The sequence below is a fragment of the Eucalyptus grandis genome, chromosome 4 (assembly GCF_016545825.1).
Source record: "Eucalyptus grandis isolate ANBG69807.140 chromosome 4, ASM1654582v1, whole genome shotgun sequence".
In the NCBI taxonomy this organism is placed as follows: Eukaryota; Viridiplantae; Streptophyta; class Magnoliopsida; order Myrtales; family Myrtaceae; genus Eucalyptus; species Eucalyptus grandis.
Window position 1 is genome coordinate 11709563 of NC_052615.1, and position 22466 is coordinate 11732028.

Genomic DNA, 22466 nt, shown 5'->3' on the forward strand with positions numbered 1-22466 from the left:
TTTAAGTTGAGTTTTTATGATACTTCGTATTTGTAGTCGATTCATTATATAGTTCATCCATTTCTGCCTAAGACTTTATTATAAGACACGCATGTCATAGGATTTTCGCATGAAACACGGGTTTCGGCTAATATAACTTACGATATTATACAATTACATTGGTATAAATTATCGTTATAAATTACTCTTTGTGCATTTTTTGTAGTTTAATTTATCAAGAACTAAATTTTGATTTAAATGATAATCCAGACGAAGCGGGAGTCAAGCTTCTTGAACAAAATTTAACTAATTTTTTTTACTGAAACTAATATATGCTCAATCAAACATTATTGCACTTCATCATGGGTTTTTCATGTTCTTAACTGGATCTTTCCACTGGATGGTTGTAATCAAGAATGGGCTTGGAGATAAAAGAAACTGATGGGCTTACTAAAGCCTCTCTATGACAGAAAATTAAAAGAAGAGCTCTATAGGTGGAACCAAAGAAGGGGTCTAGTTCGGTTTTTTACTTTTTCATCATTCCTTTAATACTTTGCACAGGCCATGGATAAAAGATATTGCTGAAGTAGCTAAAACAAGGAGAAGCCGGACTAGACCCCTTCTTTGGTTCCACCTATAGAGCTCTTCTTTTAATTTTCTGTAATAGAGAGGCTTGCCCATTGGTTTCTTTTATCTCCAAGCCCATTCTTGATTACAACCATAGAGTGGAAAGATCCAGTTAAGAACACGAAAAACCCATGATGAAGTGCAATAGTGTTTGATTGAGCTTATATTAGTTTCAATAAAAAATTAATTAAATTTTGTTCAAGAAGCTTGACTCCCGCTTCGTCTGGATTATCATTTAAATCAAAATTTAGTTCTTGATATATTAAAGTACAAAAATGCACAAAGAGTAATTTATAACGATAATTTATACCCACGTAATTGTATACTATTGTAAGTTATATTAGCCTAAACCCGTGTTTCATGCGAAAATCCTATGACATGCGTGTCTTATAATAAAGTCTTTGGCAGAAATGGATGAACTATATAATGAATCGACTACAAATACGATGTATCATAAAAACTCAAGTTAAAGAAGAGTAACCCCTATGCCACATAATGATTGTAGACCTCTTTAAAAAAGACATGTATAGGAATTCAAATGAAAGAGATTTCAAGAAAAATAAATAACTCAATAATCCAATCAAATAATATTATCATGGTTTGAGAGAAAGTAAGAGTGTCTGCTCAAACACTACAACAGAGGTGGGGAAAAGTGCCAAAAAAGTAATAAATCTTTTATTTTTATGCCAATTTAGTTCTAAACCTTTTTTTGGTGTTGATTTAGTCCTAAACCTTTTTAGGATGTGCCAATTCAGTCTTTTTTGGCCAATTTTAGTGGGATTTTGCTGACTAGATGCCGGTTAGGCGACGTTGACAATTTTAATAATATTTTAATATTTTTGAATTTTTTTTCTTTTCCTCTTCTTCCTCTAGCCGGTCGTCGGACCTCGGCGACCGACCGAGGCAACAAATGGGCGAGGTTGAGGTCTACTCGCCGGCCACCTTGCAGTGGCTGTGAGGGCGAGCCTCGCCCGCCCGGCGTGAGGCCACCCTCGAGGCCTAGGTAGTGAGGCTCGCCCTCGCCGGATCTGGTGAGGGTCGAGCCTCGCCCATGGCTAGCGAGGGCGAGCCCCGCCGGCTCGCCGAATATGGCGGCAGGTCGGCGAAGCAGCAAGCAAAGGTGGATGGCATTGGGTAGCGTTGCGGCGGCGATCTCGCGTGGCCAGGTTTCCTCGGCTTGGCCGAGAGTGGACTCTCTCTCTCTCTCTCTCTCTCTCTCTCTCTCTCTCTCTCTCTCTCGGGTCCCGCCCAAATCGAACACTCTCGAGATCTCGAACTGAATTCTTGAAGAACAATCCAGTATGTGCACAACAAACAAAGGAAGGTCGGGGACAGAGCTTGTGTGACGGACGACGAGCTTCGGCCTAGTCCGACCAACACAAGGCACAAAAGGACCGAGGCCTACCGAGCTTTGGCGCTTGAAACCGGGCGTGGGCAAGAGGTCGATGGCCATGGCTCGGGTGCGGTGGTGGGCGATCTACCCCTTTGACTCTCTCCCCCGCTCAAACCCCTTACCCACCGGATCTAGTGAGTGGCGGGGCTCGCCCTCGCCGGTCATGGGCGAGGCTCGACCCTCACCAGATCCGGTGAGGGCGAGCCTCGTTGCCCAAGCCTTGAGGGCGGCCTCGCGCCGGGCGGGCGAGGCTCACCTCGTCGGATCCGGTAAGGGTTGAGCCTCGCCCATGGCCGGTGAGGCCGCCATCGGGGCCATTGGCGAGGTGGCCGGGAGGTCGACCTCGACCTCGCCGGCACGTCACCTGGGTCGGTCGCCGAGGTCGACGACCGGCTGGAGGAAGAAGAGGAGAAGAAAAAAAGAAAAGAAAATTTAAAAATATTAAAATATTATTAAAAGTTATTCATGCTAGCGCCGATTAGGCCACGTCAGTTGGCTGGCATTTAGTAAGCAAAATCCGGCCAAAATTGACTGGAAATGATTGAATTGGCACAACCTAAAAATGTTTATGACTAAATTGGTACCAAAAAAAGGTTTAGGATTAAATCGGCACAAAGGCAAAAGGTTTAGGACTTTTTTGGCACTTTTTCCCAACGGAATTGAGTTGAATAAAGAGCAAATATTAAGCATCTTAATAATGGACGATGTCTTTAGTTATGAAAGGGCAAGTCGATACAATTGGCACTACGATGCGTAAGCTCTTTATAGTTAGGTTTGGTCCACGCCATTTTGGCTTTGTCATTTTCTTTGGTTCAAAGATATGAGCCCAATTATGCCTTGTAACATGAGCCGAGCTCCACGAAAACCTTAATCAGCCTTAACTTTAGGAACAAACATAGTTGGAAAAATTAATCAAATAAAGTTTTTACTGAAGGCCATCACACAATTAGAACTAATAAGAAACCACGGCAAGCCAAGATATAGTACAAAAGTTGTCACAACTAAATAAAATAAGTTTATAATTACATAACATGGTCTAGAGGTGACATTATGCAACACCATCTAACTTTGCAATTATTGAGTATATGCAAAGAAGGTGACACTGACTAAAAAATTTGTATATAATTTCGTCGAGGGATGGTGTAGAGTCCAACTTAAAAGGGTAAGGACAAGGACGGAGAGTTGATGCATGCTAGATCACGAGGTGGAAAAACAAATTGAAAAACCCTCGCATACGAGAAAAACCCGATTTCTTGTTTGCCGGGGGAAATGACTTGTGGCAAAGACGGATAGACTTTAACTAGACATGCTCCGAAAAGTCTCCTATTGAGGAGAGAATGCACCCGAAGGAGAGCTAGCATCATGACATCATTAATGGTTACAAATAAACTATGATGGTGGTGTAGTATCTTGAAAAGGCCCAACAAACTATTGATACTAGAGTTACTCCATTCGAAGTTAATCACTCTTCAGTTGGGTAGTAGTCAAGCTGAATGGTTGAGGGATTTTTTTGCAGAAATTATGCTGGGTATGACACCAACGTCGCCGATGTCCATGCACTGTGATTTCAAAGCTGCAATAGCCGTTGCTAAAGACAAAGTCTACAGCGGTTAGAGAAGATGCATTCAATTGAAACATAACATCATCAAGTAGCTGCTACTGTTAACTACGTTTCCTAGACCAACAATGTAATACCTCCATGTTGGGAATTTTTTAATGACAAAGAAATATTCATCCATCGCCCCATTTATATGAATGAGTTCATAAGACCAGTTAGGACTGAATCTATTCTTAATGAGTCAAGAATATGTGTGATAGGTTTATATTTATATTGAATCTTTGATTGAGGTAGAGTAGGTGGTGTAGATAAGACCGTGTTGCCTTGCCTTTGATTGAGGTAGAGTATATGACACTAACCTTTATAGCAAAATAGGCGATATGGTTAAGGGATTTGCTCTTAGACTTTGAGTTAGAGCAGCAAAGTATTGATATATAATGTGATAACTAATGTGCTATATATTTGGCATATAATCTGATTTGCCATGAGCAAACGAAGCATATCGACATAAAATATCATTTCATCTAAGATGTCTTGGTGAAGGGTAAGATTGTTGTGAAAAGGATCGCTATAGTGGAAAACCCGGAGACAGCTTTCCTCAAGCTCAATTGGTATATGTAGAAAGTGAAAGCCCATTGGAGCGTTGTGAGAGTTGACCTGGACTATAAGTACTATGACTTGATTTAAACATCAAGCCAAAGGAAGAAAATTATGTTTTGAGTTTGAATCGCTACGAAAACCTAATCCAATGTTAATTAGGTAATTCCTAACTGCAATAGTAATAAGGAAGTCAACGTTGTCACTTACACAAGAGACGATCGGCGAAAGCTATAAACATATATCACAAGACGATTCTATTTTTTTTTCTTGTTTGATTAGCTTTATCTTTTAGGCGGCCCATTTTCTTGAATTGTGTCTTGTGGGGCTCTCGTTGATCAATGAGAAAAAAGAGGAGAGAATCATTTGTGAATACTTGTTTTCAACTTTCACCGCATGGTGGCTTGCGTCCTTCAAGCCGCACGGTGAAAGAGCAAAGGAGAGACTCAATTGTGAATATATGTGTCCAGCTTTCACCGCATAGTGGCCTTCGTCCTTCAAGCTGCACAATGAAAGAGTAGTCGTACGAAGGCCAAAAAAAAAAAAGAAGATCAATGCCATGAAAAACCTAAAACTGATACATATGTGATAAATTTATCATAAACTAATTTTTTTATTACAAAAATCTCAAACCATGGCATTTGTGATAAATTTATCATTCGTTAGTTTTTGTTAAATTGGATTATAATTATAATAAACCACAAACCAGTACACATTAGATAAACAGAAAACAAAACCGCAAACTAATATACCCATTAATTGTCATGTATCATCTAACTCAATAATTTGAGGATAAAATTTAATGAAAACTAACTTAGGATTTTTGATGGTCAAAAAGTTAGTGTGCAGTAAATCTATCATATACATACCGGAGTGGGGTTTTTTGTGGTATTGACCTAAAAGAAAATAGCTGTACATGACTTTTTAGTTTCGTCCGTATGTAGCTCTTGCTTTGAGCTCGATCATGTGTTGTGAGTTTACATCCAATTAAGTTATTTTATTTGTAAATATTATGGGTTTGAACTTAATCTAGATGTGGGAAATACTTGAGCATCTGAATAATTGTAATTTTGATTCTCCAGTGAATTATTAGTTGCTAGCTCTCCCATGAACTAGTTGCCGACTTCCAATTATGTAAATCAATAGTTTAAACTGGTATTAGAATCGAATCACGTAAATTTCTTGTATCTTTATCATTGCTTGTTTATTTATTTGGTGATTTCGTAAAACTTCGGCCTGTATCGCAAGAAAGTAATCTATGTCACTGCCACGTATGCGTGCCACCGATCGTGTTACCCCATACGTGTTGCTAATTTGCTCACCTGTTACCAAGGGATGCAGTGAGAAATATATAATTTAATGCAACCCGGATATTCCAGGAATATCATCTCTCAGGTCATTGTGTTTATTGTTGGTCTCTACTAATCTCATGGAGAGTGAAGTTTCTGGAGGGGGCGACAAACAATGTTGAATGTAAATCTCCCTCCGTAATTGCAGAAACTGTGTCATAGGTGAATGTAAGAGCAAAAATTTCACATTTATTTATTTATTGATCACCAAATTGGGGTATTGACGATCACTGAAGTCGCTTGTACTTGCAGAACTCCTTAATGAGAGGTCTTCTTCTATAGTTTTTATGCTTTTGCTTGCATCCTTTGACTGTTGCAGGGACAAAGTTGTCTGAAGTCAAGGATCTCTACTTTGCTGAGGTCACTTCTCTATCTACAATAATGTTGATGTTGTCTCATGATGAGTGATTTACGCTACTTGAGGTCTTGGGCTCGGTACTAAAGGGGATATTTTGATGTTATCAACAGGTTGGAGTTCACTGCTAATTCAATAAACTTCTCGAATATGACATCTATCATGCTGATCCCCACCCTGGAAATCTTCTTCGAACATATGACGGGAAACTTGCTTATCTAGGTATATGCCTTAGATAATGTGTAATGTCAATAAATATTCTTTTGCATGTATCACTCTGGTTTAAAAACGAAATGTACATAGGTTAATGTAAAAAATTTCTGGTGGAGTAGGTCTATTCACAAGCACAAGACGGTGGAATAGGAGATAGAAGAGAGCAAGTAGTTACTATATTATTCACAAGAGTCATAATTTTACAAATACCGGGGCAAATTTCTCATGAGTAACTTCATGGCTTTGTTTGCATTGGCATCATCGTGCATAACTTGCATTGTGTTGTTTATTGCTATCTAACATTTATGCCTCGGATTGACTGCTTCTCGCACGTCATTAGAGTCGGAGGAGATAATCATTATGCTTGTCACTGAATTGTGCAACAATCGCTTGTGAATATGAAACATGTAGGTCGATCTTGAAAGGTTCATGTTGCATTGCAAGTTTTCAATTGACTGAGTGGAGTTTAATATGTTTCTCGACCAGGTTTGCTATGACGGGTGATTTTGAACAGGAATTACGTGATGCATTTATTGAACCCTGTCTCTTGTAAATCGTGATTTTGTCGCACTAGCCAAGGACTTTGCTACTCTTGGGTATGATTTGCATTACCTTTTTACAATGAAAACAAGAATAACTATTGCTTTCCTCTCAAAATATTAGTTTGTTGAACCTTCTTAATTGATGGGGATGTACGATTTACAATATTTGGCTTCTTCCACCAACTGCAGACAAGGAAGCTGTCACAAAAGCTTTAACAGGTGAGAACATCTGGTTTTCCACTTGGAGAGATCAATTTGATTAAATGTCATATTCGCCTCCGTCTTTCTGTTCTCCAAAGTGCTGTTGCTAGGGGAATCCGCAAAACGCAAAAAAACTCTTGGGTATGATTAGCATTACCATTTCCCTATTAAGACAGCAATAAATATTACTTCCCTCTTCAATCCCTTAAAATAGTAGTTTGTTGCGCCTTCTTTATTTCTGGCGATGTACAATTTACAATATTTGCTGGCTTCTTCCACCTACTTCAGACATGGAAGCGGTCACAATCATATTCTGAGTTGTAAAGGAGGTCAATCATTGAAGGTACTTGATGCTCTAAAAGCTGAGAACACGTTTTTTTCCTGAATGATCCTTTCGTTCGCAACAAGCTGCTTATCCTCGTCATCTAAATGTTCCAGTGTCGGTGCATATGTTTGACAAATCAGATGCCGGAGCAGTCAGAAAATCTGGTGTTGTATAATTTTTGTGAAGATCATCATAGCTAATCAATGACTTTTACTGTAGGGCAACAACGACTAAGTAGTAGTTAGAGCGATGGGATATTTTTCTGTCATGCACATAAAATTTTGAAATACTTGGCTGTACAAGCTTAAGTTTCAAATGCCTTCATACTTTTCTCTTGTTATTAGAAGGTAATCTGGCAATGGTGGTGGAAACCTCAGTTTAGTTTCCTGCGCGGTTGGACTGTTGTGGGACTTGAAGATGCTTCTTTTGTCTACTTGTGTTGTTAAGATGAACAACTGTGCCTATTCCTTGTATAACTTACTTCTTCCAGCTTTGCTGTATTGGAGGGAACTGCAATCAGCCTCAACCCAGGGCAGCACATAACACCATGGATTGCAAGAAAAATTTTATCTGACAGCTGACCTGAGCTGTTAAAATGATTTTTCTTGCTTATTGTCCCTTTCACATTGTAATTTCAGCAATCTTTCATCTTTTTATTTTGTTCGCTCGGAATGAATTTATAAAGTAATTTCAAAATAATCTTCCATGGTCCATTTTTCATTATTAGGGTTTCTTCCCGTCTCTTATATGTAGAGATTCCTGTAGATCTAGACATTGTATGATGTCTTTGACACGACTTGTTTTGGTTGTCATCTTAGGCTGAATATATGCAACAAAGCATTATGTTACATAGTTCGAAACCTAGGAATTTCGGCAACAATTTCTCTATTTATTTCAATGGCTTTAGGAAGGAATCCTACATTCAGCCATGCTTAAATGCTCAAAAAGTATAATTTCCATACAGAAAGCCAACCAAAAAATAGACTTGGAAAAGATGATAAAGACTATTAAAAGATATTTTTCACACTATTTTTTGGCCAACACTAAAAACTATTGTATCTAATTTATGATGCTTAATGATGTATCATTTCCATGTCCACATTCTTTTCAATTTTTTAATGTTTACCATTTAACACACAATTCGAGGTATGAACAGAAATTTCCTCGCGAAATGCAATTTCCGGCTAATATATCTGAAAACGGCATACAAATGATATGCATATGAATTACGGTTAGTAAAGATTTTTCACTTTTCAATACTAAAAATTAATTTAAATGATAATTTAGATGAAGCGAAAGTCAATGGTGTAAACGATAACTATTACGATCGTAAATTGATTTCTAGAATAAAAATAATTTTTTCTATTTCTATTTCTAGTTGATTTTTTCAATAAAAATACGCATTTGATAACAATACAAAATTTATATTTCCTAAAATAAAAATCTATTTGATAATGACACAAAATTTTTCCCTCCCAAGCGATGACGAATGGTGGCAAGTGGTGGCCCGCGATCGACAACAGTTAGCTAGGCCCCGTTTGTTTGTGTTTCTTTTTTTGTTTTTAAACATTTTTTCTTTTTTTTTTGTTTCAGGAACAAAAGGAAAGTAAACGCGTTTGGACGCATTCATTCCTTTTTTTATTCTTTTGTTCCCAGGAACAAAAAAAAAAACAAGAAACACAAATTTTGTGTTTCTTGTTTCAAACACTTTGAGAAACACTTATTTTGTTTTTCTTTTTTTCTCTTATTTTCTTGTTCTTTTTTTCTTTTGGCCGGCGGCCTCGCCCACCACGGCGAGGCCGAGGCTCGCCGTCCCCGGCGAGGCCGAGGCTCGCCGGCCGCCGGGCGAGGTCGGCCTCACGGATCCGGGCGAGCTCGAGCTCGCCCGGCCATGGCGAGGCCGACCTCGCGCCACTCGGGCGACCTCGATCTCGCCCAGATCCGGCGAGGCGAGCTCGCCGGGTGGCGAGCCTCGGCCTCGCCCGGCGGTGGCCCGGCGAGGCCGCGCCGCCCGCCGCCGGGCGAGCTCGGCTCGCCGGATCAAGGCGAGGCCGACCTCGCGCCGGCCCGGGCGAGCTCGATCTCGCCCGGATCCGGCGAGGCCGAGCTCGCCGGCCGGGCCGGCGAGCCTCGGCCCGCCGGATCCGGGCGAGTTGGCGCGCCCGGCGGTGGCCAGCGAGGCCGCGCCTCGCCGGCGACCGCCAAAAGAAGAAAAAAAAATGAAAAAGAAAAAAAAAGAAAAAAGGAAAAATAAGAAAAAAATAGAAAAATAAAAAAAATAAAAAAATTATCCAAATTTACCAAACATGTTTCGTTTATTTTTTATTAGAACAAGTTTACCAAACGCGTTGTTTTGTTCAAAAATTGTTCCCTGCACGTAAACACTTTTTCTATTTCTGTTCCCTAGAACAATTTTTAAACAGTAAACGCAAACAAACGCACCCCTAGCAACTATTGGTAGTAGGTGATGACCGATAGCGGGCAATGATTGGTGATCGGCCATGATTGATGGTGGCGACTAGTGGCACTAGTGGTGGTTGGCAATGGTGGTGGATTGCAATGGTGGCGGATAGTGGGCAGTGATGAGGAGGTGTTCTACTAGTAGTGAAATTAAATGATGAGAAGAGTTTTTAATTTCATTTTTATTTCAAAAATAGAGAAGTATAAATTTTTACTTTTCATTTCTATTCTAAACATATTTCTAAACTAAAAATTTATTCTAAAAATAGAAAAATAAATTTATATTACCAAATGGATTACTGTTTTAGAAAAAGTTTGGAATAGAAAAATATTTTAGAATTGAAATGGAATAGTTACCATGCGCACCTCAAGCTTCCTAAGTAAAACCTAATAGGAGATCAGTTTATTAAAACTCATTTTTGCTCAATCAAACATCATTGAACTTTGTCATGGTGGTTCCTTTTTTTTTTTTTTTTTTGTGTGGCTTATATGCTTAAGTACGGAATTTATTTATGCTTCCGTAATTATGATTTACTTGATAATCTTTTAGCCAACAATGGATGCTATTTGTTCAAGTTCTTGACTGGACTCTTTCATTGGATTGTTGTAATTGAGAATGGGCTTGGAGATCCTCCAAAACGAAACCAAATGGGCTTACTTAAGCCCGTTTAAATTAAGAGCTACTCGTAGAGGTGGTATGCTAGTGGATTTCATGGATAACGTAACCCTTATGTCACATAATGGTCGCAGAACTCTCCAAAAAAAATTATAGAAATTAAAATGAAAGAGATTTCAAGAGAAATAAATAATGCAATGTTATTATGACTTGAGAGAAAGTAATCACATTTGCTCAGACACTATAGTGGAAGCGTGTCGAATCAAGAGCAAATAGTGTAAGCATCTCTATTGTGGAATGTGTCTCTACTAAGAAATAAATAATGCAATGTTATTATGACTTGAGAGAAAGTAATCCATCAAATCAAGAGCAAATAGTGTAAGCATCTCTATTGTGGAATGTGTCTTTACTAAGTCCATCAAATGAGTAAGTCGGGTCAGATCGAAATAGTACGATCCAATTGATCGATTTACTTGCAATGCACACGATCCATGTTATTAAGACACATTCATATTTAATCGAACCTATGAAAACTCAAACTCACCCGTAAACCTTTTTTGTTAATATATTACTTGAATTTATGTTAACAAAATAAAAAATATGTTAGTAAATAAAATAAAGAATATGAAAAAAATCTAAAGATTGAAATACTTATAAAAACCTAAAAAATTATTAATACCGATTCCTAATTTGGCTTGAGTATTTTTGATGTTTTGGTCAAGCTTCCCACTAGACTTAAAACGACTTAAAAAAAAGGTCCGGCTTGATGTCGGAGATGAGCACAGCGGTCTACAATCAAGCTGCAGCAAAACAACATACTTTGAGTTGACTCGACTTAAAAAGACCAAATGTAATACGAGTTAATAAACAGACCATGGACCTATTTTCACAGGTCTAATATTCATTTGTGAAAGAGCAAGTTGATGTAATAGGAGTCGCGTCGTGGATGGCTCATTACAGATTTGGCCTAGTTCGACACTATTAATTACCCTGACTCAAACTTATAAGTCCAAATATACCTTGTAATATGGGCCGAGCTTTGCTTATACCCTAGACATGAGATGGGATTAGTATTTATCACCGATATCTATTTGCTAAGACTTTTTTTTTTCCACGAAAGGGATCATTAGTAGAATTATCCAAGGAGAAGTTCAGTATAAATATTTTGGGACTCGAAAAATAAAAAAAATTATACAAAATTTTGGGTCAGGCACTATAACAGAGTAAAAAAAGTGGAATAATGAGTAGAAAAAAGTCAGTCTATCAAGAAATTTAAATCCCATTCGATTCGACGTCTTTTGTTTCGACAATCAATTGCAATCTTGATTTTCTTCAAGGGCCTCTTCTGTTTTCCCTAAGTTTGCTAAATCTTATAATTTGTTCCTGCTCCATTAAAAAAGTTCGAATTCGATTAAAATTTGACGGCGTCGATCCGTGGATCGCGCTTCGCTCGACGCTTGATCCGCAAGCAGAAACTACCCCACTATGAAGGAGAGACCCCGTCGCGAAATGACCAAAGCACCCTCGCTTTACGCGGCGCTCCCGTGCCCCTTTTCGTAAAATCCCAGTCCCTCCTCCGCGGTCTCTCTCTCCCTCCTCGATTCCACCTGCACCGCCCAAAAGAAAAGCCACGCCCTTTTTTCCCTCCCCGGACTTCAAATTCTCTCTCCCACGAAAGCGAAAGCGAGACCGAGACAGCGAAGAAAGCGAACGAGAGGGCAGCGCGCGCCATGATGAGGCTGTTCGGCAGAGGCAGGGACGCTCCCTCCTCCTCCTCCTCCGACGGCGACGGCGACGGCGACTCGCCGGAGCCGTACGCGCCGGGGCCGTCGTCCTCGCCGGCGGCGTCGGTCACCGGGCCCGCGCGGCCGATCCGGCTCGTGTACTGCGACGAGAAGGGGAGGTTCCGGATGGATCCGGAGGCCGTGGCGGTGTTGCAGCTGGTGAAGGAGCCGATTGGCGTCGTCTCCGTGTGCGGCCGTGCTCGACAGGGGAAGAGCTTTATTCTGAACCAGGTGAGCTTTTGACGCGTCGATGTTCGGTGGTGATCGTGGAGTTTATCAATATTTGGCGATGGCTAGGGTTTGAGTTCATTCGAAGCTCTTCTAGAGCTGATTTTAGTCGGTTTTTTTACTTCATTCTGCTGAGTTCTGAAGTAATTCCTGTGTTCTGGCGCTTGGTGTGCGAAATCCATAACTTATTGAGTTAGGCGTCGTGTTTGATAGTGGTTTATGTGCCTTTCGGAGAGGACTCGTGATGAGCATTTGCGTTGCACAAGTGTGAAGGTGAAACACTGTTTTATAGGCTAGGTAGAGGCTGGGATATGTAACCTCTAATGTAAATTTTGGGCTTGAAATGGATTTAATATGCCCGATTGTTGTGGTTTTGCAATTCTAGCTGTGCGGGAGCTGCCTTTAGTGGCTGGATGAGTAGGCTTTGCTGTTCATCTCTCTGTTTGAAAGTGATTTCACGGTTCAGGCGCTAGGTTTTTGAAATCTGAGTTGTGAGAGTTTAGGCCTCACTTTTTTTTTTAGGATAAATTTAGGCCTCGTTTAGGTAGTGGATTATGTGTTTTCGGAATTGGAGTTCTGGGAAGCATCGAATGGTGGTTTATGGTCAGTTTTTGCTGACTCCACCAGCGATTTGTAGCAATCTGAGAGTATGTTTTAATAGTGGTCTTCGGTTGTGGCGAGTTAAGGTTTAGTCGTCTTGTTTTTTTTCCAGTGCCATGTAAAGGCATGTGGTAATAGCCTTTGTCAGTTTTCCATGTAAAATATGTAAAAGTGGGCCATTGCTGTCTAATCTATTTAGCAAAGCCCTCCTTTATCTGAATGTATGAATTGTCATGGCAAGGAGAGAGCATAATCAATTATGTAAATATTGAGACGTAAACAGTTCTGGAAAATGATGGAAAATTTCATGGTACAGAATGCTCTACTGATTATATCATTGATGATCGGAGCATGGTTGAAGGTCGTCATAAGGTTGAAAGTCTCCTTCCTCTGAATTTATTAATTGTTATGGCAAGGTGAGAGCAGAATCATTTACTGAGACATTAGGACATAACTAGTTCTGGAGAATGATGGAGAGTTCCATGGTAGAGAATGCACTCCTAATTGTATCATTGATGATCGGAGTAACAAACGACTGAATTCAAATGCAAGGAGCTGATATTGTGAGAAGATACTGAAAAAGTCATATCAAGGACAATATTGCATTAGCAAATGGAGTTATGCTCAATATGATTAATACAGAAGATTCTAGTAGAAAATCACTAAGCACCGTAAGGAACTGTCCTCTCTTTGGCAGCCGAGTGTAGTGCACGGAAATAAATAAATTAGTTGTCTCCTAAATTGTGTTTAAATCTCATTTTCCCCTAATCTTCTTACTAGTATATAAGTTCTTCTGTTTGCCGTGATTTCAGCTTTGTTTCTAGTTGTACAATTCTCTATTTGCCCTGGTTAGGTGATCTAGTGAGATGTAAATGTGCTATGATATATATTATAATGTTTATTTTGTACTGTAGCTTCTTGGAAAAAGTAGTGGATTCCAAGTAGCATCAACCCACCGGCCATGCACTAAAGGGCTTTGGTTGTGGAGTGCACCGTTGAAGAGAAGAGCTCTTGATGGAACTGAGTACAATCTCCTACTTTTGGACAGTGAAGGGATTGATGCTTATGATCAAACGGTAGGCCAAGTTTAATGAACTGCGTATTACTTGTTGATTGCTGATTTGATTGTTGTACAATGATGAGATATTGTTCCGTTAGGCATATATTTTCCCTACAATAATTCTTATGGTTGTCCTTGCACTCTTTTTTTCATGTGAAGGGAACATACAGCACACAGATATTTTCTTTGGCTGTCCTCTTGTCTAGCATGTTCATCTACAACCAGGTTGGTGAAGTCTGCAAAGTTATAGTGATTTGGTTTTCAATTCCTAGATGTTTAAGATTTGTTGTATTAGTTTTAGTTATAAGTTGTTGATCGTGTCTTATACTTTTTCCTTTCTCTCAGCTTTGTTATTACTTCACTGAAGTTTCTAAGATACTTTGGACTTCAGTTTTATCTCTCTTACTAATCATTTTGCTTGTGTATAACTCATATTCAGATGGGGGGGATTGATGAAGCTGCACTGGATCGGCTGTCTCTTGTCACTCAGATGACTAAGCATATTCGTGTGAGAGCGTCTGGAGGGAAGACTAGTGCTTCTGAGTTGGGACAATTCTCCCCTATCTTTGTTTGGCTTTTGAGAGTAATTTCCTCAAACTGTTCTGCTTCTTTTACTCTGGAAACTCTGTTAATTTAGACTCGGTGATTGTTTGGGTACTGAACTATTGTTTTTGTTGCTACACAATGTAGGACTTCTATTTGGATTTAGTGGAAGATAATAGAAGAATAACACCACGGGACTACCTGGAACTTGCTTTGAGGCCAGTTCAAGGTACTGGAAGAGATATTGCTGCCAAAAATGAGGTATTGTCTGCTTTTTTGTTTTTCCCCTTTTAGTGTGGGATCCTTGAATAGGAGCTCCCATAAACATTTTCTCTGACCTTATGTTAGCCTAGTTTATTTGAGGCAAATATCCATCTATGATAGTGGCATGTTTTCGTATACAATCATGTTCTTGTCATCCTAGTTATAAGTACTTCTTGAACTTGTTTGGTTGCAACTAGTTGTGTGCTGTTAAAATTTTGGGGGGTCAAAATATTTATTGGAAGCTTAGGAACAAACCCCACCCCCCAAAAAAAAATCCACCAAAATAAAATGTATTGGGAGTTGATGACTGTTAAATAAAAAATTTCTTCATTGTTATTTGGATTGTAATTAGATCACTTGCTTAAGAGCTGATTCATTATGATTCATTATAATGGTTGGGCTAAATTTTGTTGTGTCCTAGTGTTAAAGGAACTTAATGTGATGATTCAATGCATTGTGAGTTTTGTCTTTGCATGGTTCCTGTTTGTGTCTATTCATACATCATTGCTGTAGGGGTACTGCTTACTACTACTTTTTCAGTGTTTCTTTATGTTAGGTTTTTATCTTTTAAAAAAATGCTTTCCAGATTCGGGACTCTATCCGAGCTTTATTTCCAGATAGAGAATGTTTCACCCTCGTGCGACCTTTGAATAATGAGAGTGATCTCCAGCGGCTTGATCAAATATCGGTGAGTATCTTCTCATTGTTAGATGCGCTTTTATCTACTTCAGCAGATATTTTTCACTTTGTTATTCTCATTTCGTGGTTTGTATGTGTGATGATGAATGCAGATGGATAAACTGAGGCCTGAGTTCAGGTCTGGGTTGGAGGCCTTGACAAAGTTTGTTTTTGAGAGAACAAGGCCTAAGCAAGTCGGGGCCACCGTCTTGACTGGCCCTGTTCTAGTAGGTATTACAGAGTCTTACTTAGAGGCATTGAATAATGGCGCAGTGCCTACGATATCATCTTCATGGCAGGTTGGTAATATCTTGAATCTCTATATGTTTCCAATCTAAAATCTTGGGCGTCTCCCAAACTCAGTTGGTTATTGGTACAACAATCTTGAGAAGTGTTAATTGAAACCGCCTAGTGACTTCAGTGGGTTTGCAACTTATACAACTTGTCTGCCATGTTTAGTCATGATATGGAGCCCTTTGGAATCCCCTTGTGCCCCAATTCCTTTGTCTGTTTTCTTTCTATTTCTCCTGGGATGCTGAGGATTTTTGTCACAAGTTGACTCATGACTGAATGGGTGTCTGCAATGAAGGGTTTGTTTGATAACATTAAAAAATGAGTGCAGAAAATTTAATTTCTTAATATGAAGTGCTAAAGTCTTTTAAGTACTGAAAATGAAAATGAAAAGTTGTTTGATAATAGAAAATAAATTTTATTAGTTTTTACCAAACATGGCATGGTGAGCACCGTTGGAAGGTTTTGGTTGTATGATTGGGTAAGGTTTTAATTTCCATGGAATATTTCATCACTTACCAATTAAGTAAGGCCTTCCTCGCTTACTGCATTAAGTATTTTTTACACAAAACGATAGTTGTGTAGTTAGATATGATCAAAGGCACTTAATGACATTACACATTGGAAAAGTTAATTCTCAGAGATTTCATGTGGTTATCAAATCACACCCTAAGATAGAGAATCCTTTATATTTTGGTGCTTTTTTATTTTCCATCCACACAATATGAAAGAGGAAAACTTATTCAGCTAATCAACAAGCCTGGCTATGAATTTTTACAAATTAAAACTAAGGTAATAAAGATGAACATTTGATTAATTTTGGGCAATACGATCCATTTTATTGACCAAAATAGTTTTGGTGTCTGACAATTATTGTTATGTTTTCTACTTTACACTATACCTCGTGTCACTAGAAATAAAACACTTTTTTCATGAGATTCTATTAAAGATTGAGTTGTTTCATCTAAACGACCTAAGGAACTTCTCCACTTTGTTTTGATGTTAGAATCTTTTTCATCTTGCAAATTGACTTGTCTGTCCTAAATCTTTTTTTTCCCTGTTTATTTCTATAATGCATTGAGTTAAGTTTAAAATGGTTTTATCATCCTTTAATAAGAATAATCAATGTTATTAGCGGGCCATAGAACTGTGTGGTGCTGATCATCACTTGTCATTACTGTCTCTGCAGTAGTTATGTTTTCATTCTAATTTACCTCTTACTTTTGCAGAGTGTTGAAGAAGTGGAGTGTCGTAGAGCTTATGATTTAGCTACAGAGGTTTACATGTCTACCTTTGACCGATCTAAGCCACCAGAAGAAGTAAGCAACGCCTTACCAGAGAAATGAATGCTCTATTATTTCGATATTTTCCTAATTTCAGTTAATGTAGGCTGGCATGAGGGAGGCCCACGAGGAAGCAGTACAAAAATCATTAGCTGCATTCAACGCGAGTGCTGTTGGTGTTGGTTCAGCAAGGAAGAAACATGAGGAGCTTCTCCATAAGTTCTTCAGAAGGGCTTTTGAGGTATTGCCTAAGTTACAAAATGCTAACTTTCTGCTGCAATGAAGTGGAATCTGCAGTGCTATTTTTATCATGGGTGCTCCCAATAATTTGGTTCTGTGATGGTTATTACATTGGGAAAATTAATTCTCTATGGACTATGTTTATTCTTTTCCTTTGAGCTTGTGATTGGTTGGTTGCATTGTGTTTGGCATTGATATTGTTGGGTTTTTTTGGGCCAACAATTGATTTAATTTGCTCCCCTAGATGTGCATTATGTCAGACTATGGAGATCCATATTCCACTGACATTTTTTATCTCACATTATGGGACAATTGATCTATGGCGCAGAAAGTGCAAAAACTGAGCTGCCAACATATTTGAAAATCTTATTCAACAGGATTTTGATAAACTTAGTCTCAAGTTCTAGGATAGGGAGCTTGATGTGTTTATAAGATGACGGTAGCATTGTTAGATATGGTTTAGTTGTCATATTTCTTTTTAATAAAAAAGCTGTGGTCTGTTGAGTAATTATGGTCAATGACAATTGTCTATTTTTGTTAGGTTATTTTGATTTCTCTGTATTTGGGCCGATAACTTAAAAGCAATCGTCTCTTGACTAAATTGGTTCATGCAGGATTACAAGAGGAATGCATTTATGGAGGCAGACTTGCAGTGTTCGCATGCTATACAGAGCATGGAAAGAGGCTGAGAGCAGCTTGTCATACGCCTGATGCTAATATTGATAATGTTGTTAAGGTTAGTAGTCATGTTTGATGCTGCTGGGTATATTCCTTATTCATAATACTCCTTATTTTATGAGCTTAAATATGTTGTTTTGTTTGTTTACGAGACTTGGATATTGTTAACTCTTTTTGCATTGATGTCTCATTAGATCAAATTGCTTCTATTTTATTGCGTTTGGGCTGTGTTTCAATAATGCCAATTCATAGTTGTCTTTTTTTACTGGAAAATAATCTTGAAGGATGTTGACCATATTGAAATCGTGAGGTGGCCATCACTGGTGTAGGGTCTGATCAGTGTCTAGTAGATTTAGATGTGTTGAAAGGGTGGAAAAGAAATGAAGGCATTTGGGAAATTTTCCATGCTTGTACCAAATGCAGATGAGGTCCACTTCCAAATGTAGGGGAATTGTGATGTATTGACTGCTAGTGCCATGGACATGAAGTGCAGTATATAAAAGATGATTCTCTATCTAATGCTAAAGCTGATAAAAAACATGCTGAGCTTCTATTTAAATCTGAGTACCTTTCAAGTTAACTGTTGCAAGTAAGTATAGGATGCTGGATGATGAGATTCTCATCTCTTTGCAAAGCATTTAATGTGGAACAAGTAAAACAGGAGTACAAAAGGCCACTCTATTGTGCAGATCTTTGGTTCTACAATGTCTTAGCTCTTGCTATGTGATTGGGTTGCCCATTCCAGAGCAGAAACTCCATAATGCCAAGAGATAATTGGATCATTGTCAAAATTTCACTCTTGGAATAGACAGCGTATGGGATTACGAAGTGCAAAATTATCCTCTCCACGAGAAGACTGGTCTTTGCTTCAAGACTAAATTGTGGAAATTACACGGGGAGGCTAAAAAGGAGTCTACAAAGATTTAAGTTTTAGCACTACGTAAAATTTTGTGGAACCACTTCCACTATTCTTAAAATTTAAGCTCTTAGATGAAGGCATGGCTTAACATATATTTATCACAATGTAATCTTGCTCAATAAACATTTTCACTTCTTTCCCAAAGTTATATTTCGTAGCATTTAATGAGAAAATAACAAATCAGGCCTGTCATATGTCGAATTTGAGGTCTGAACATAAATGCTACAATTATTTATGCTTGTTGTACTCATCATATTTTGCAAAAGCATGGATTTTTTTGTCATTTTGGGCATCATCTTTAATGTGTTCAATTGATATTTTGCAGGTTCTTGATGTTCTTTTGTCAGAATATGAAGTATCATCTCATGGTCCATCGAAATGGCAAAAGCTTGCTGTGTTCTTGCAACAAAGGTTTTCCCTTTCTTTCAACATTTTCTTTCTGTTTGCCGAGTTTGTTATCTCCATCTCTATCCTTGACTTACCGCTTTCAAACTAACCAGCTTGGAAGGCCCAATACTCGACCTTGCCAAAAGGCTAATTGATCGGGTCGGATCTGAGAGGAGTTCCTTCATGCTGAAATGTCGGGCCATTGAAGATCAGGTTAAGATGCTTAATAAGCAACTAGAAGCCAGTGAGAATTACAAATCTCAGTATCTGAAGCAATATAAAGATGCCATCAGTGACAAGAACAAGCTTTCTGATGATTATTCAAGCCGTATAACTAAATTACAGAGTACTTGTAGTTTACTTGAAGAGAGGTCTTCTAGCTTGCTGAAAACGTTAGAATCTACAAAGCAAGAATCTTTGGACTGGAAAAGGAAATACGAGCAAGTGTTGTCTAAACAGAAAGCTGAGGATGACCAGGCTAGTTCTGAAATTGCGATCCTCAAGTCCCGGAGCAGTGCTGCTGAGGCAAGACTAGCTGCTGCTAAGGAACAAGCTCAGTCTGCTCAAGAGGAGGCAGAGGAGTGGAAAAGGAAGTATGATATTGCTGTTAGAGAAGCAAAAGCAGCCTTAGAGAAGGCAGCAATTGCGCAAGAGCGCACAAATAAGGATACACAAAAGAGGGAAGATGCTCTACGGGTGGAATTTTCCATTGAATTGGCTTCAAAGGTTTCTCTCCTCCAACCCTGTCCACACATGCACACTTATTTGTGTTGGTGTGAACACATGTAGCTTTCTTCCTGTTCCTTGTACCCTATCATAGTGGAATTGATGTGTTTACCATTTCTTGATGATTGTGCAGGAGGAAGAAGTGAAGGAGAAGGTGGCGAAACTCGAGTATGCTGAGCAGTGCTTGATCACCATAAAGTCGGAACTGAAGGTAAGCTCTTATCATTTTGATCTAGGAGTGTTGAAAAGTGAAGGCGATGATTTTACTGCTGAAGTTTTGGGGTTTAGCACATTTTTTAATATACCCATATAGGAAAGCAACTTGTTAATCTGAATTTTCTGTTCTGATAACTTTTTTATTGTCTCCATCAGTCCTGGTCTGTAGGATAATATCTCCTTTTCATCTTTTTGCACTTGTGCTTGATGATTGATATGCTTTCCAGGCTGCTGAGTCAAAAATAGAGAATTATGATGTGGAGATTATGTCCCTAAAGAATGAAATAAGAGCGTTGAGTGAGAAGTTTGAAACTGCAAATGCTAAGGCCCAATCTTTTGAAAGAGAAGCTAGGATTGTGGAGCAGGAGAAGCTCCATCTTGAACAGAAGTACTTATCTGAGTTCAAAAGATTTGAGGAAGTTCAGGAAAGGTGCAGAAATGCTGAAAAAGAAGCTAGAAGATCTACTGAAATGGCTGACAAAGCACGGGCAGATGCAGTTGCTGCCCAAAAGGAAAAGAACGATATTCAAAGGCTGGCCATGGAGAGACTGGCCCAAATTGAAAGGGCTGAGAGGCTTGTTGAGAGTTTAGGGAGAGATAAATTTGCATTAGAAGATCAACTTAAGGAAGCACGAATATCAGAGACAGAGGCCCTCTCGAAAGTCACTTTATTAGAGGCGAGAGTGGAGGAAAGGGAGAAAGAAATTGAGTCCTTGTTGGATTCAAATAATGAGCAAAGAGCTAGTACAGTTAAGGTCCTGGAAAGTCTCCTCAACACTGAACGAAAGGCCCGTGCAGAAGCCAACAGCAGAGCAGAAGATCTGTCGGTCAAGCTACAATCTGCCCAGGCAAAAATTGATTCCCTCCAACAAAAGTTAACTACAGTTCTTATAAATGAAACTGCACTGGACAGCAAACTCAAGACTGCTTCTGTGGGGAAACGGCTCAGAGCAGACGATGGTGAAATTGGCATGGAATCCGCTCAAGATATGGATATTGATAAGGTCTCCAGAGTAAACAAGAGGTCGCGAAGCACAACCAGTCCCCTAATGCACATTCAGCCAGAAGATGGCGGATCTGTGTACAGAGGCGATGAGGACAACCACAGCAACAAAACTTCGCAGGAGGATTATACCAAGTTCACCATGCTCAGACTCAGGCAAGAACTCACGAGTCACGATTTTGGTGCCGAGTTGCTCCAACTGAAGAATCCTAGCAAGAAGGACCTCCTTGCACTATATGAGAAGCTTGTCCTCCAGAAGTCATGAACTTTTTGTTTGTACAGGGAGGCGCGTGTAACTTAGACAAGGGTTTGAGTTGTAGATCAGATATGATATAGAGTTAGCTGTTTTCATTCTGTAGATTCTTTTCTTGAAATTCTCATTGGGACTAGTCCAAATTATTATCGTGAGCGGACTCCCGTTTCCATGCAAGCATAGGCTCTGCGCAAGTGTGTTTTCAGGCTTCTCCGTCAGTGTCGTTCTCTGGATAGTGGCTTTTGAGAGTTTCCAGGGGTGTCCTAGAGGAAGACTTTTTATTTGGTGTGCTTGGTTTTCTGGCTAAATGCTTCCTTGTGTTCGTGTGCCTGCGCATTTTTTGGGTCTAATGACGAGTGTAACAAGTAATTGGAGGATGGAAAACTAATCTCTTGTTGCCGGTTGGGAAAGGAAGGACTACCTTCTGCTTTTTTCCATTATGGTGCTCCTGGTCTGTGTATGCTTATTCCCGGACTTGGATTGCGTCCTTGTCCAGGTTTTTTGTTCATGTTGTAAGCACGAGCTTATATCCAATAGAAACGCTTCTGTTGTCGTGTGTTGAAGTGCACGAGGTCAGCCTTTAGTTCTTGCGTTGCTTGGTTAAGCTTGTGGTAGAATATGAGAATTTGGTCTTGGAAGATGGCAACTCCACGAGATATGTTGACCGAGGGATTGCCACGGCTTTTACGCCGTGGCTTTTCCTGTGAGAATGATTTTTATCCCTAATTTCCGAAGCAAAACTATCTGGATGGTATTTCCATTGATCTTGGTGGATTCAAGACGGGTCTGGTTAGGAGCTGTTCTCTTCTTTGGTTCAGAAAGTTAGTCAGGAATAGCTGCCTTTAATTTCAAGCAGAAATTCGGAGTCAGAAATAGTTGTCGAAAGGACTTACTTTGTAATCCTGAGTAGTTGTTAATAGTTCCTAGGTCTAAAGTGTTGCAATGATCTTGGATTAACGGTATATTGTAATTTACTGTATTTAAACCACCTTTTTATCAATAACTATACTTTCTGCTTAAAATTCACATCATTTTTCTTCTATTGTTGGTAAAACATGTAGGCATGATGCATAAATAACTGTTCCGTCGTGCAAGCTT

The 22466-nt window shown here is 39.2% G+C and overlaps 1 protein-coding gene across 1 annotated transcript; it reads left to right on the forward strand.

Moving 5' to 3' along the window:
- Positions 1–11847: 11847 nt before the first annotated feature.
- On the forward strand, positions 11848–21924 carry LOC104440983 (guanylate-binding protein 1). The gene is given in 15 exon segments (XM_010053960.3): positions 11848–12230; positions 13742–13903; positions 14047–14112; positions 14327–14470; positions 14578–14691; positions 15281–15382; positions 15486–15671; positions 16893–16982; positions 17053–17187; positions 17801–17867; positions 17870–17922; positions 19109–19194; positions 19284–19896; positions 20030–20107; positions 20340–21924. Coding segments are annotated over 15 exon segments (3222 nt in total). The 5' UTR covers positions 11848–11945; the 3' UTR covers positions 21381–21924.
- The last annotated feature ends 542 nt before the right edge of the window (positions 21925–22466 follow it).